Here is a 15,853-nt window from a genome sequence, read left to right as displayed (position 1 = left end):
GTGCAGTCACAGTATAGAAAAATACTCTATTGCCACAATCACACTAATTAACTTTGCTGTGATCACAACTATTAGTCAATGAAATGCAACTGATACACATAGTGAACTAATGTTTTAAATACCATCTAATATCACACATCATATCCAATATTAATAAGTATGCGAAGATGTAGATATGCCCAAATACCACATACACACAAATCACAAACTATTAACCCAGTACTTCTTAGGTCAGCTTAACCATCACTGAATTTTACCGTCACTACTGAAAAATACCATCCATGCAAGGCCTTTAAATGGAATGCTTCCAAAGCTATTTTCTTCTCCGATACCCAAATGCTCAAAAGCATTTTTGGCTGAGATCTAGACTTTTCAAACCTCTGCTGGGATTTTTTTAAATATTGCAAGATTCATTTTAATTTCTGCTCCAAGGGGGAAGATGGGATTTCATTCTTTCTTTAGCTGGAAAGGCTACACTCAGCAAAGGTTTCACCCGCAGCCTGCCAAACCTCCTCTTTCCTCTTCATTTTATTTTAATGAGTTTACATGTGTAAGTTCCTCTATTAAATAAACATCTAAGCACATCTAATATGAGACATGTAAATAAACCTACTCTTTCCAGAGAAGCAATCTGCACACTTCATGTGGTAAGGAGTGTGTATCATTGCAGGATTACACAGGAGTCTGATACACATCTTTAAAGAAGTTGCAGTTTGAAGCACGAGGAATACATACTACTTTACACTTTGTGAGATGTGATTCAAGAAGTTCTGATTTGCAAGACTGCACACACAGGAGCTGGAAGAACACCCCTTTGGCTCAAGAATGGAATTTTAATCCCACAAAGCCAGCTTTTGGTATCTTTCCTGGGACCTAGAGAGGTTGCCAGCTGAGAAAGCAGTGTTGCCCCAGGAAGGCTCATACACTGGGTCTAATGCACAAACAGCTGTGTTTACAAACCAAAGAAATTTCTGAGGAAACAATTTTCAGAGACTGTATTGAAAAAACTTAACAGTTTTAACTGAGGAGGTCTCATAGCCCTTCAAAGCCAGCAGTTATACCTCACTTCGGCACCCTACAGCACCTTAAACAGAAAGATTGCCTACTTACTATGTAGGCTCATTTTGTGCTTATAGGGGAAGGAATATGAAATACAATAGAGAGCCAGGTAAAGATCAATTAATACCCTTAGGAATACTTTTCTCTTTTTCTGTTAACCTATTGCTGTTCTAGGAAAAGCATATTTAAACAGCACATTAAAATGAGATGATGAAATACTCCCGTTGCTGTTTCAATATTTTATGGACTGAGGTATGTACAAGAATTGTGGAAGATATCTGAAATGCACAATTATTGGCCAAGTTTTATCCTAGCCTGAAAAAGCTTGATACCTTCCCTTTGAGAACATCTTTGCACAGTAACAGACACATGGAAGTATGGAACCACGGAAGCGAAAGCAAGGACAGCAGAACAATGTTCTGGGGTCAGACGTGAAACCAAACTGGCCTTACAGCCAAAAATTAACATCTGATATTGGTTAGCTTTATGCAGAATGGTGAGGGTACCAGGAAATATTATTACTACAAAATGACTTGTTAATCAAGTGATTAGCGGACTGTATGAATGAGAGCTGCTGAAGTGACTGCATAACTGAGCCTTTGAAGCAAGCTCAACAGAGGTGAGGAAAGCATTTTGTTTTGCAGAAATGACAAGGGAGCACAATAAGGCAAACTGTCAGGAGCAAACCGGAGCGTTCTGAAAGCTTCTCATATGATAAATATTATCAACAAGCCCAGACAGTCCTTAGCAAAGCCCCCCAACTTCTGTATGATAGGAAGGAAAAGGGAAGGAGAGTGGAGGAAGACAGCTGTGTGGCAGCTCAGAGGTGAGCAGCAATCTGGGAGGCCACGGTATTGTTTTCTGTCCCAAAGGCTCAGCTTGTGTCTTTTCTGAGCCCTGCAGAAATGAGTGCAATCATGACAGTTTTATCAAGTCCTGCCCGCCTTCTCAATTGAAATAACTTCAGGCATTCTGGGTTTAATATCATGCTCACAATTTGGAGGTTTCAAAGAAACAGTGATGACAGTATTAAAAGGCTTTAGACTGTCAGCAGCACTGGGAAAAGTCAGTACCAAAACCAACTGGCAGTGCTACTGCCATGAAAACAGAGGCGGAAATAAAGCTATGACATGAATTCTGCAAACTGCCTGGCTTTGTTTCTCGTGTCTTGGTTTTTATGAAACCTGTTTTAAATAAGACAGCAAAGCATTTCTTTCCCCACAGCCACCGCCACTGTCTCAGCTGTGCCTCTCTTTCCATCATTGTAGAGATAGGTTATACATCTTTCCTGCAGCACATCTTGAGCGAGGTGGGACTGTTTATAGAATGAGATAATGTTTAACACAAGAAAATTCAGCACAACTTTTTCTTGAATTCTCCAAAGCTTCCAGCTTACAAAATCCTATATAGACAAATACAGAGACCAGGCAGGCTTAACTGCAACACAGTATTGTATACACGTCAGGTAACAATTATATTTTTTATGCATGCAGCGTAAGCTTCTGCAAAAAGGCAGGTCTAACAAGAATTCATCACAGGACCTCAAGATTCGCAGCCAACTCTATTTTTCCATAAGTTAAAGGCCACCTCTGACAAGCAAATGGATATTTGTGAACAACACGGACAGAAAAAAACGTGCCGAAAGATGTGCCACAGCCTTTCAGCAGGGTCAATGCACCTCTGCTGCCTCCGGAGGGATGAAGAGATTTAATGAAATTTTTGCTGCTGCTCCCTTGTAACACAGATTGCCTCCCTGACATGCTACACTGCATCAGCTCCCATGCACACACCCAGGTGGGAGTGGTGTGGGAGATTTTCTCGGCAAGGGCACCGCGTCTCCTGGTGCAGCTGAGCTGCTGTGACATGCTAGCACTGTCTACATTCCCCCTAGACCCAGAGGGAAGCAGGGAGTCCTTTGTTACTCTCCTGGGTCCCTTCTCTTCGCCCAGGCAAATCTGACTTGTAGCAAAGATGCACTTAAAAATTGGCATTTCCATCCATAGAAAACCTCACACTTGGGTACGCTGCCTGCCAGAGACAAAACATGATGAGAACAAAATGTCAACACCTCTGTTTTGCTGACAATTTGGACATTTCCATTTGGCAGCAGGGGAAGGTTTCTCAACACACCCTTTGAGCAGGACTGGTAACACACCACCTGCCCATCTCTCAGATAACCTCAGTCCCCATCCCCCTGCTCTCTGGCCCTCAGATAATTTGATGGCAAGTTTCTCTAGTCTCTATCTACAAGAATAAGGCAGCCTCACCAGCTTCAATTACAACCTGAAGTAACTTTTGACTTCACCTCCTTGTTCCAGCTCAGCGTCCTTAGGAGCAGGTCAGTGAGATCCAAAGGGATTCAGAATCTCTTCACTGTCAGCATTAATTCAGCTCTCCATCATGGTTTACACATAGGAATTTGTTTCAAATGAGTAGAAACCATTCTCTGAATCTTATTAGATTTATAAACTCATTTTTCACCGCTGTTATTTCAGTGACGTGAAATGTCCGTACAGCTTACCCATCAAATTAGTTCTTCAGAGGTGTTGTGAAAGCAAAAATGGACTAAGGGCTTTGTCTCCCCTACAACTTACAAGGATTAAGATCTTCTCTAACAGCTAGTGAGATGTACTGCATATTGGTAATGTGGAAAAGAAAAGGAGTTTTCACTATCCTGGAAGAAATAAAGTTTTTATTTTTTTTTAAACACCCAACATTCATATACTTTAGAAAAGTTTCAGACAGGGACCAACATTTTTCATGTTGGTCAGAAAGCATTCATATGGGGTACATTTTAGCAATGTGTTCTGCTGTACGAAATTCAATTCAGGTTACCTACAATCACCAACAAAGATTTAGAAATATAACATTTTTAATTTCTGATTCTTATTAGAAGGCCACACATGATTTGAGCTAAACATATTCTAATAATGACTTACAATGAGAGATCTGGTACAGAACTGTGCTATAAAAATGTATTGATTTTTGGCATGTAGTAGATCCCCAAGAATACTGCAGCCATATGAGATACTGCCTCTATAGTCAACTTCTGCCAATTTATTTTATTTTTTTATAATAATAAATTGTCCAAATCCTGAGCTTTCTAGTGTATTCTTTACTTAATGTTGCCAAACCATTCCTTCTCCCCGTCCAACCCCCCTTCCTCTAAAAATCCCAACCAGGCCCCAAAATGGTAAGACAGGACATGACAAGACAGGACAAAATCAAAGATCAGAGAAATTCTCCTTGAGCTGTCTTTGATCTCTCTTTGCCTGCTCTCCTGGAGCCCCAGCTTCGTGCCAGACCCTAAGGAGCAAGATTTGGGCTCCTGCTCCTGGAGGCATACCCAGCGGGGCCAAGCAGCAATTCACACTCCCTTTGCCATTCCCATCCCCATATAATCTCCTTATTTTTGTGTCTCCGTCCTAGCTCACAAATCCGATTCTGCTCTGTGCTGTGCCATCTTTCTTCCTTGTCCCACATTCACATGCCGCTATAAAAAAAAACTAATTTTACAATGGTTAAACGACCCAGTGACCCAATTACCAGTCCCAGAGCAGAGCGCACACTCTGGTGAGTTGGCTGATATTCCAGCAGCTGACGTGGCTGCAGCCCTGGCTGTGCTGCGGGGCTGCCTCCTCTCCCACTTGGCTTTCGGGGCACAGCGGTGCAGCGGGAAGCGAGACCACCCTTCGGTGTAAACCCTGCAGGGACAAAACCTCGAATCCTTTCGGAAAGGGCCTGGCACTGGGAGGGACAGCTTGCCACCCCATGTCAGGAGGCAGCAATGGCGTGAATGCGTTCCTGGCTGGGCGGTATTTCTTTGTGCCACTTGTATGGTGGGAGCAAACACCTACCCCTGATTTTAAAAAGGATTTGGTTACGTCTATTTGGAGCCTAAAATACACCCCAGAGCCAACAGAAAGTGATGCTGAAATCATATAAGACTTCTCTCCCCTCCAACAGCATCTATTTCCAAGTCAAACCAGGGAGCACTGCAAATCCTTCCTGCACCCCACTTTGATGTGTGGGCATTGCCAAATCCAAATTCTGGTTGTCAATACAGATCCTGGCCACAGGTAAGACAACCAGGAGCCAGGTGCCAAAAACTAGCACACGCAGCAACCTCCATGCCCTACCATCCTTCATTTCACCCCGCATCCAGCGCATTCACCTCAGCTCTTGAGTTGACACATTTAACACAAAGGCTGCGCTGCTAATTCCCTGATGGGAATGAGTCACGACCACCCTTTTATGCTGTGCACTTTTGCAGTGAGGACTAATATCACACAGGGGGAGGCAGAAGCAGGCTCTGTTCTCCCTTCGCTGCCTAGCTCCGCATCTCACTAATGTCACGAGGAGTTACCTACGCTGCGTGGAAAAAACAAGCCTTATGCATCAAACAAAGCGCTCTGCTAATGAGGGTTGCTTGCTAATAGGGCACGCACACTGTCATTGTTTTGCAGCACATGCTGGCTTCTATTGTATTAGCTGCATGCTAATATAGGCAACCATGCCAGACAAACACGTGCACAGCTCACTGACAGGTCAGAAACACCTCCCGTCTCCCTTCCTGGCTTTTCACAAATTCTGCAATTCCTTCCTCCCAAACAAGCTTCATTTCAAATGCAGTGACATGACAAGTCCAATTCAGCTTGCTTTTCTCATGTCAGTCTTAAGAGTTTCCCTCCCTCCCTCCCTCTGCAAAGGCTGAGGCAGGAGAGGAACCTGTGTTTTTGCATGTGGTTGTGCTCTGAAGCAGACACTAAACAAAGATGCCTAAATGCTTCAAACCATATGCCATTTCCATAGTGACACAAACCAGCGCTTTCTTGAGGCTTGGTTATACAAAGCCAGACCTCACAGACAGCAGCTATGGAGGGCAATATTAACGGCTCTATTACACGCACTGAATCAACAAGTTATTTATACACACATTAGGATTTTGTCCCTGTTCACACGCATGTTATTCTAAAAGACCTCTATAAATCCACTGATATCCCCCTATTCCTACACAGGAGAAGCTGAGATCTGAACCCTATTGCAGGGCAACAAATTAAAAAAATAGGTTTATATGCAATAAAATTCTGGTAGAATACTGACATAAAACATTTGCAATGGTCACATACTGCAAGTGTTGTTCTCACACAACCCAAGTGCCTGACGTGAGAAATAAGAGGACATCCCTCATCTGGACCTGCAATAGGAAAAGAGAAGAGAAACCAGACTGCAGAGCAGCTTTCCCACAGGATAGATCAGCCATTGAACAGGATTCTCCACTCTTTAGCACATGTTCATTATAGACAGTTTCTCCGAAACTGGAAATGTGACATTGTTCTAAATCTTGTGCAGCAGAGTGATCCATCAGACCCAGTTAGTCTATTCCCAGAATATTTGCACAATGATAATAAATACCTAAAACTTGCCCTCGAAAACTATTTTGCTTTATTACTGAATATAAACCTCTTTGATATTGGCTTAACCTAAGTAAAATTACCAAATACTTGCAAAGCAGTATATTTGTGACTAGCCACATCTGCTGTGTTAATGCTGTGCCGTTCTCCCAAAGGCACCACTGGCTGGCCTGGAGGCAGCAGCAAGTAAAATCTCAGATGGATTCATAGTGTCACCTTCTTCCCCTTGAATTCCCCCTGCTATCAATAGCTACAAGAAATTTAACTGAAGAGTACTAGTCCACCATCATTACAAATGAGATTCGGACATTGCTGCAATTAATCTTCCTGAGTCAATAGGCATGGCTTGATAACCCGATAAGAAGAGCACATGGGAGAATGATCAGAGGGGATCCAAAGCCTTCGGATGACAATAGTTTTCACCAGCATACACAGTGCTGCCAAAACAGCAGTGGTTCATTAGTGGTTCCAATACTAAATAGCTTTTATTTTAGTTGTATGCTCATTCAGTTGAGACATCAGCACAACGTTGAACATATCTCTAGTATGCATGTTATATAATACATCACTGTTAAATTTTTCCAATTATCTTAAAAAAATATAGGGGCCTGAAAAAAACAAATTCCAGAATTTTTCTTCTGTAGGAAATTTTCTCTTTCTTTTCTGATTCTGAATGAAATGAGTTCAAAAACTAAGATATCCCCACACAATAGAAATTCAAATTTCTAGAGCTTCTAGAATTAAAAATAGATATTTCTTAAATAGCTTCATTGTTCCACCAGTCTGTCAAGGGAACAGTATTTTGCATTTATAGGCAAACTAAAGGAACACATTTTAAAGAACCAAAAATAAACCTACCCAAATAAAACCAGCTATAGGAAGCTTGCTCCTGGCAACTGTCAAAAATGTATTGTGTTACCAATCCTTGAGATTTTACAGGGAATATTTGGATTCTGAATCAAGCTGCAGGCAGCTTAAGGAAAAGATCCATCTGTCATGTGATTTTGGAAGAAATAGGAAAGAAAATCACCTCTAGCTTGACGAGCAATATACTGAAATGTAACTCGGAGATATGGCATAATAAGCACAGCTCTTCAGGCAATTGCCAGGAAGATTTCTCTGCTGTTACAGAGCCTCTCTAAAAACAGTTCCCCATTACTACTAGCTTGCAAAGTACCAGTGGCTACCAATTCAATTACACTGCTATCCAAACTCTCAGAAGATTAGCCAAGAAGCTCTTTCAGCAACCCCTGCTAATGAGGTCTCCATGGGCATGTCTAGACCACTCAACGGAGCATGGTACTGACACATCCACAGCCTACTCTGAAGGGTATCACACTTCCTCGGGGAGAACATGAGTTACATGGCCTTCTTCTGGCTCACATCTGGCAGCAGAGTCCCCATGCTTGCACAGAAGTGCATCCAGCACAGCTATACGGCTCCGTCCCTCCCAGCCTTCCTGTGCAGAACAGCTCCAGCATCTCTGCACTTGCTGCTCAGCTATGTCCTGAGTCACCCAGGGGCTGCTAGACTTCACACAGAGTTACGCTATTGCTTCCATGATAAACTACCTGGCTCTTTAACTATGTTCTTAGAAGTTTTTAGATCCAGAAGTCCCCAGATAACCTTCCCATACAATCTATATATAGGCACCAGTTCATTTTTCTCTGCTGTCTATGACTGCCAGATGCTGTCTGCTGCCAGCCAGAAGAAACCAAGAGTTCTGGAGCCCAGAGCTCTGCACCACAGCACACATGCCTGTGTAATCTGCTGCCAGTGGGCATTTTTCCTCTTTGTGTAGAAATGAATACATTTGCATAAATGCAGTGAACAGGAAACTGCATTACAGCCTCAGAAGTCGCTCATGACCATGCAAAGGATGATGAAGAAGATATAAATGGAGCTGACTTTCTCTTGCCTGTCTCATTATTTTATTTATTTTATTTTATTTTTTTATAAAAGCATTTGGCATTATTGAAACCACAGTTATACTGCTAACTTTGAGCATAGTTTTTACCAGGTTTAATTGACTGCTTTCTCCCTGTTTTGGACTAATATTTCATCCTACATTGTATTTTAGTCACCCAACACAAAGGGAGAAATCCAGTATGCCTGGTGAGCTATTCCATTCAACAACCAGGTAGGTCACAAAATTAAAAAAACTAATAATAATAACAAAATCACCCTGGGACAATGCTCTGTAAGTGCTCATTATCAAGCTGGGCTCCTAATTTATGCCTAGCTGTTTTACATCAGCACTGAACTTCATGCCAAACTTTAGAACAATGACATCCAGCAGAGCTGGAATCTGTATAGGAAAGCGCTAGGTTTTTATCCTGAAGGCCAAACAAGTAGCTGTTTGCAATTCAGTTTGGCCTGACTATTCCATTACCTCACTTAATTTTAAAGCAGTTCAAGTAAAACTACGCGGGACTGCAAGATCACAGAATACCATTTTTTTACCCGCAGTGGATATTCTTACTGAATCCACTGGATATTTCACAGGACAAACACTATAATCATATTATTCAATATATTTACACTTAAAGATCTTTTTATCTCCAAGAGCAATTTGAAAACTCTGAACTGACAGCATCTTGGGAATAGAACTATGGAGGAAGGGGAGACTCAAGACAGGACCACCAGAGTACAAATTGCATCTCAGATGAAGAACATCACCTAATTTTTGTTTTCCAAGACATAGGCCATTGGCTTTTTAGGTCTCCTTTGAAACCCTTTTCTTTCAGGAAATACCTTTATCTCCCTCAGAAAAATAGAAGAAAGGGATGATTCTTAAATGAACTATACACATTTACATAAGTTAGCTTTGATGGCTCAAAACCTGTGTTCAGGTGTTTAATCATCTCCCAAAAGTTCTTTTGGAGGAAAGCGAGCATAGACACCCAAGAACCGGAACACTAAATAGCTTCCCAAATAGCATACTGCAAAGCTCAGCACTTTTGCTTGCATATTTGCTCACATTTTACCTAGCTCTCCACTTCCATAATAATTCAAGAATAGCCCACTGCACCTTGGCAAAATGGAGCCTGTAGAACTTTCAGGTACTAAATGCAAAACTCAGCTGTAGCTGTGAGTACAGTGCAGTTCAGGAGGCTTGAAAGCATCTCCACAGACCTGAGAGCAGCTTATCCTCCAAATGCAGATGACAAGCACCACCTTGCATGAGAGCACAGACCGCCCAGCTCTGCATTTACAGAATCCAGGCGGGTTGTTTGTCTGGGTGACCCCAAACAACGCAGGGTTTGGCAGGAGAGGGAGAACACCAAGGGGACAGCGTGCGAGCCAGCTTCCACTTCTGCTTCATTTCACTTTGGTACAACGTTTGGTTAGTTTGGGTTAGAAACACCGGCTGTTTACCATTAGTTGAGCTGAAGGCTTTTAAAATGCACAGCGAGTGCCATCTGCAGGCTGAAGTTCATACTGGTGGGCCTCCTCCTGCTAAAAATGCAGATAAACCTGCCTGATAGGAAAGCAGAGAAACGGAGAAGGACTACAGGAACGTTTGTTGCAGATCTTTGGAATCACAAACCACTCAGCCCTGCGGCAGCAGAGTGCCGCATAGCCAGAGGTGTTTCCCCACCATCTTTCCAAATTCTCTGCCAGAACAAACGCAGCGATGCTCTTTGTGAGCAGAGAAGGATGACAAAGCCACCTTATCCTCCGATTGCCAGGAATACCAGAAGAGAGAATGATCTGTGGCCTCTCTCTCATATACAGCAGCCCCTCTCATATACAGAGAAGAAAAGGGTTTCCAACATGTAGAGCTCAACTCAATAGTGCTCAAGTGCTGGGAGACTTGGGGAGCGCAACCCAGACAACACAATTTTCCCACTGTTTTTCAGGTAAAAGCACTGAATATGGAAAAGCTAGAGAGTCTAAAATGAAATTATCTCTGGATTTACAATCCTAATTGGCTGAACGAGGGTTATTTGATTTACACAAAGTAATCTGAGACAAGCTGTCATTGCAGGAACAGCTACATCTACAGAGTGGCGTTTATTTGTTGATGGTTACCTTGATACCTACCTTGCCATTAATGCCCAACTGCTCAGGTTCTCTGTGCAGGAGGCACAGTGCCTAAAGCTGGCATTATCAGGGTGCAGCCAGAGACCAGCATCAGCACTGGCAGAGAAACAGTCACAGGTATACTCAAGATAAAAACCTCCCTCCCAGGAGCTCTGGCTTTCTCATCCAAATTCAAACATTTCCCACCTGTGTGTCCCATGTAGAATAAATACGGTGAGAAAAATTGCTAGAGCATTGTCTAAACAGCAGTTATGAGAGAAAGGGACCCCAAATTGTATTTCCTATTGCCCACAATGCATCGCTCGAAAATCACTGACATTTTCCAAGCGCAGCTGTATGCAGGAAGGTGATCTATTTGGGCCATGCCTGATTGGATCATTACATCCAGATTTATAAATCTGTGAGGTTTCTAATCAGACATAGAGGGAATACATTCCACCTCTCAATCTAGTGCCTTGGCAGGTCAGTCAATCAGAGCATTTCTCAGCACAGCAATCCCAGATACAATTCTCTTCTTTACATGCAGCTAGGCAGCATTCAAAAACATGAACTTTTTGTCCACTGTTGCAAATACCACAAAAATTCGTGAAAATTGCTTTTAGTTTGACCTTTGCAAATGCCTTCCTCAAACAGTAGGAGATAAGAACAAATATATCAGAGCCAAAAGAAAGTAGATGTTGAAGAATAAATTTATACTGTATGGCAGACTATGTGTTATTTTCAGAGAACTGCCAGAAGCAAGAAGACTTGTACTGTCAGTCTCACCAGGTATGTGAGTATTACAGTTAAATATATATATATATATATAAAATCATTAGCAGACAATAACTGACATCCTGATGAGAGGAGTGGGCATACTCTTCAGTCTTTTGTTTCAGGATCTTAGCATGTGTGCTTTGTTACATGGCTGTATCAGGAATAAGCGATACCAGTTATCCACCTTAGCCATGGCAAAGTTATTTACTATCATGAGAAAAAAAATAAAATTAAACAAGTTAAAATGAATTAATTATAGACCAACTCTAAAGAGTTAAGCATCAGGAGGAAGGGAATCAGGAAGAGTAAAAACTGGTCATAATCAGAGTGGGGAGGAGATTTATTCCTCAACACAAAATCGACCTCATGGAAAGCTTCTGCAGGAAAACTCCAGGTGTGATAAATTTATGGCCCTCCCTCTTACCCTTGCTATTACTCTTTTGAAAGCAAAGAATATTATATTCTCAAGTCCTTGACCTGGGATAAAGCCTGAGATTCCTTTCACTTCCCCCAGCCCATGTCCCCATGTCCATTTGCCAGCCTCACATTCCAGTGTCACGCTGCAGACAAGCTTCATAAATTAGCAGTGGTGTTCTGGTGGTGTGAATGCACCAGAGGAAGGGCCCAGGAACTATTCCAATCAAAGACAGGGGGAAAGTAGCTGAGTTTGACTTCTGTCAATTATTTCTAATTAGGAAGAACCATAAAGTTCATAGTCGGAGCACAGGACTGCTCACAATTGTCCAGGCGGAGGAACAAGACACACATTAGTGCTAAGTGAGTGAAAGCAAGGTGATCACAGGAGAAGTGAAGGAATCATATTCAGAGGAACATAGAAGGGATTCTATACCCATATGATTTATATTTTTCTCTCCTCTTTCCATCCTTCCGCCAAACGCCCACCTTCATTTGAACCCATGGCCTCACATCCAGTGAACTAGATTCACAAGCCCTTTACTCCACGCTGAATTTGGCCGTGTGAAGTGAATAGAGATGTATCTGAAGTTATCCAGCCTGAGATATTTAATGAAGAGGACTAATATGAGGGGTAAGAAACTCTTACGTGAAGTAATTTCATTCTGACTTACCCTAGTACCTACACACAGACACCTCCCTAAATTACATCGTCCAGTGGAGTAAGCCTTATCTGAGCTGTTGTTTCCAATGTGCAGACAGTTCACAGAATCACAGAATATCCCAAGCTGGAAGGGACCCACAAGGATCATCGAGTCCAACTCCTGGCTCAATAGAGTACCACACAAAATTCAGAATTCTGGGAACCGCAACGCACCAGCAACACGCTGCTCCGCCTCGTCCCCTTCTCACTGCAGCGGGAGGAGACAAAATGGCGGCCGCTGCCGGCCCGCCACTGGCCTGGGCATTCAAGTCCTTCTTGACTTGTCAAGGCATACAGAAAGTGGAGTTCTAGTCCAGACCTTGAGGATTAAGATTCAGCCACAATTTTAGCACTTCTAGGAGACCTGCTATTCAACTAGATATTAGACAGGGTTCCTATCCATTTTTATTTTGGTAAATTGACCTTTCCCTTCTGTCATTTGGCTATTACCTCTGTTTCTTGCTATGTGTGTTACAGAACCCACTTTTAATTGCTCTGCAACAGGTGAATTAAAACCGTTTGGTGCATTTTCAAAGTACGCTTATTGAAAATACTCTCCAGCTCCTGTGCTGCAAGACTCAGTTGCACAGCTTGCTCCCATCTCTGTTGTCAAGACAATGTTATCCTTCTGTCTTTCCTCACCTGTTCTTAATTTGTTTCCTACATCTCCAGTGAGGTAGTACTCAAGGAGGAGGAAAAAAAGAAAAACAACAACAACAAAAAAACTGATCCAGTAATGTGAGATATAACTGGAACTGTGAAGCTAATATATCATATGGGAGGGAGATTCAGAGAATATTAATGCCACAAAAGACACTAGATCACCTAGTTTCAGCTCCTGTGTATTACTAGACCTTCATTCTCATTCAGTTACCATTAGTATTGCATCCAATAATGGCTATCTGACTTAAACACATCTTTGGGAAGGCACCTTATGTTGATTTCAGGATGAAACTTCCCACTAACTTCTGCTTTTGGATGGGCCCTGTAAGACTGTGGTTTGCAGCCTCCAGCCTAGGACCTATTTTAATCCATTTGCATAAGTTAACTCTAGAATTTCAAAACTATTGTCAGAAGTTTTAAATCCACAGGAGGTCTTACAACATTTTAGAGATCCATCAGTCTAGAACTGCTGCTTTCAGACTGTGTGATTTGTCAGTGGTATGCAAAGATACCTCATCACAGCTGAAAGGTAACACTGAAATTCAATATCAAGCCAAGGAATATGAGTTTAGAGTGATAGCTGAATGTCTAATTGAAAGAAGGATGTCGGCAAACTGAATGGATTCAAGGAAATAGTTAACAAAAGAGCGTTTAATAAGAACATGTTAGCAGATTTAAATATGCTTAACGTGGATAAGAGGCACTTAGGAGAAGACAAGATAACATTCAACAGATATTGCAGGGCTGTTATTTCATCTCCTTCCTTGGCATTTACCTCCTTAAGTGAGATAAGCAAGACTAAAGGGATATAAACAACAGTTTATATACATATATATCTATATACTGAATATCAGGGAGAGAAAAAATAAAAATAATCCTGCCAGTAGCTGCTGTCAGGCAGTGAAATAATTTCCCATGGAGGACAGTGAAAGAGTTACGTCCCTGTTGCTGGAAACATCTAAAACTAAACTAGGCCAACACATGGGAAAGTTACCACAGAAAAATGAAACCAAAGTCTAAAACATTGTTGTCTTATGCCACAGTGAAATATTTGAGCAATAACCTGCCTGCATTCATCAGGAAGGCAAAGCATTTAATCTATGTAAAGCAGAATGTATCAATCAGGATTTTATCTAAAATACCCAACGCAGGAGTACCTTCACAGGAGATCAATTTCTGACAGATGATGCTTCAATCTAAAACAAAAAGTGTAACATGATCTGGCAGGCAGAACTGAGACTGGATAATTTCTGGCCATATTTTTTTTTTTATTAAAAGAATAAAAATAATTGGTCCCTGGAAGAACTTATCAAGTTTCCTCCTTCATTTAAATTCCATAAGTAAAGGCTAGATGTATGTTTAAACATCTGCTATGACCATGCTTCAAGGAAAAGTTATGGGCTTTCAGGCAGGAATTTTGGCTTCATACCAAAATTCCTCGTCATGCCTTGCTTGCGCTGTGCTATGAGGAAGATCCTGTAACAACAATAATAGCTATCCTCTCATTCTGAAACAAATAAACAAAAATCTTTCTAGGCAACAGGCTGTACTTGCACAGACCCACCCACTGCAGTGATTTTCTAATTGCAACTGCTGCTGCTACCACACGTAGCATACAAACTGTGCAAGGATCCTGGTCAGCTCCCAATGTTTGAAGAGAGCAGTGTGAATTTACCAGGCCCCCGAAATTCCAGTAGATTTTTTCTTAATGTATGAGAGGAGTAACAAAAATCAAGCCAGAAAGCAGAAGTCTTTGATTCAGACTCTTACCTGTGCTACCTCTTCAAAATCATCGTGTCTTTTCTGCAGTGCACGTGCTCTATGTAGAGACTTCCCAACTCCTGTGTGTTTACTCAGAAAGGCTTCCCCATGATTTTCAATCCAGTCCAGTACCTGTCAAAAAAAGAAGAGCATCCAATTACCTCTCCTGTCTCAGCAGCACAGAGCAATTGTTGGGGTGAGGATAAAACAGCTGCAGAGGTATAGCTTTATGTTTGCAGTAACTAAACACATGAAGATCTGTCAAGATCTGTTCCAACAAGATAGAAGATAAATGTTTATAGATGTTACTGGTAAATTAGGATTATTGGATTTTTACTATTCAATTTGTTTTAAAGTGTAGCTTAGTTATTTGAGCCTGACAGACATTAAGTATTTACTTTCCCATAAATGAGTTTTGGGGAATGGGAGTCAGAAATCTGGAATCTTTTGCAGTAAGCATCCTCCCCTTAAAGCTCCCTGTGTAAACCAAAAAACAATGATAGCAGATTTCACATAAACAGCAGATTCCAATAGGAAGCGTCTTAAATGAGTCCAAAAGCATGATGGAGGGATCAATTCAAATTGATTTTGAAATGGGGAGAAAACATCAGAGTAAGTAGAATGAAAAGGTTAAGAATCCTTCACTGCAGGCCACAGAACATTGACTGAATGCACCTTTCAAGTCTTATCAGGTTTCCAGTTCCAAATGTAACTGAAACCTATGGAAAAGTAAAGTGGCAAATCTGATATACTGAGAGCTAAAGAAGATTTTCTTTTAAAAATAGATCAACTGTATGACTGCCATCCATTTGGAGCTCCTTCATACAATAACAGTGGCACAATTCTGCTATTAAACCACCAAAATTTAGATTAAATCTGTTCAGGGTCTGCTACAAGCTGCAATACCTCAAAAATGGTGTTTGATGCTGTCATCTTGGGAAATTTCAGGATGTGATCTCCACCCTTCCTCAATACGCAGACACTAAGAGAATGACAGTAACAGATCGGTACTGGTTGCAACCACGGGTCCCAGCGA

The 15,853-nt window shown here is 41.6% G+C and overlaps 1 protein-coding gene across 29 annotated transcripts in view; it reads right to left on the bottom strand.

Moving 5' to 3' along the window:
- KALRN (kalirin RhoGEF kinase) overlaps positions 1–15,853 on the bottom strand; it is a 502,153-nt gene that overhangs the window by 216,573 nt on the left and 269,727 nt on the right. For all 29 annotated transcript variants that reach the window (XR_014586048.1, XR_014586049.1, XR_014586050.1 and 26 more), the window contains one exon: positions 14,827–14,949. Coding sequence is in view for 24 of the 29 variants with exons in the window: in XM_083841888.1 (XP_083698014.1) it covers positions 14,827–14,949 (123 nt within the window). In the remaining 5 variants the exon portion in view is untranslated. The remainder of the gene's footprint in view (positions 1–14,826; positions 14,950–15,853) is intronic.

Source organism: Anser anser, assembly GCF_964211835.1.
Source record: "Anser anser genome assembly, chromosome: 6".
NCBI lineage: Eukaryota > Metazoa > Chordata > Aves > Anseriformes > Anatidae > Anser > Anser anser.
The sequence above is the reverse complement of the archived record's forward strand: the minus strand, read 5'-3'. Positions and strand labels throughout refer to the sequence as shown.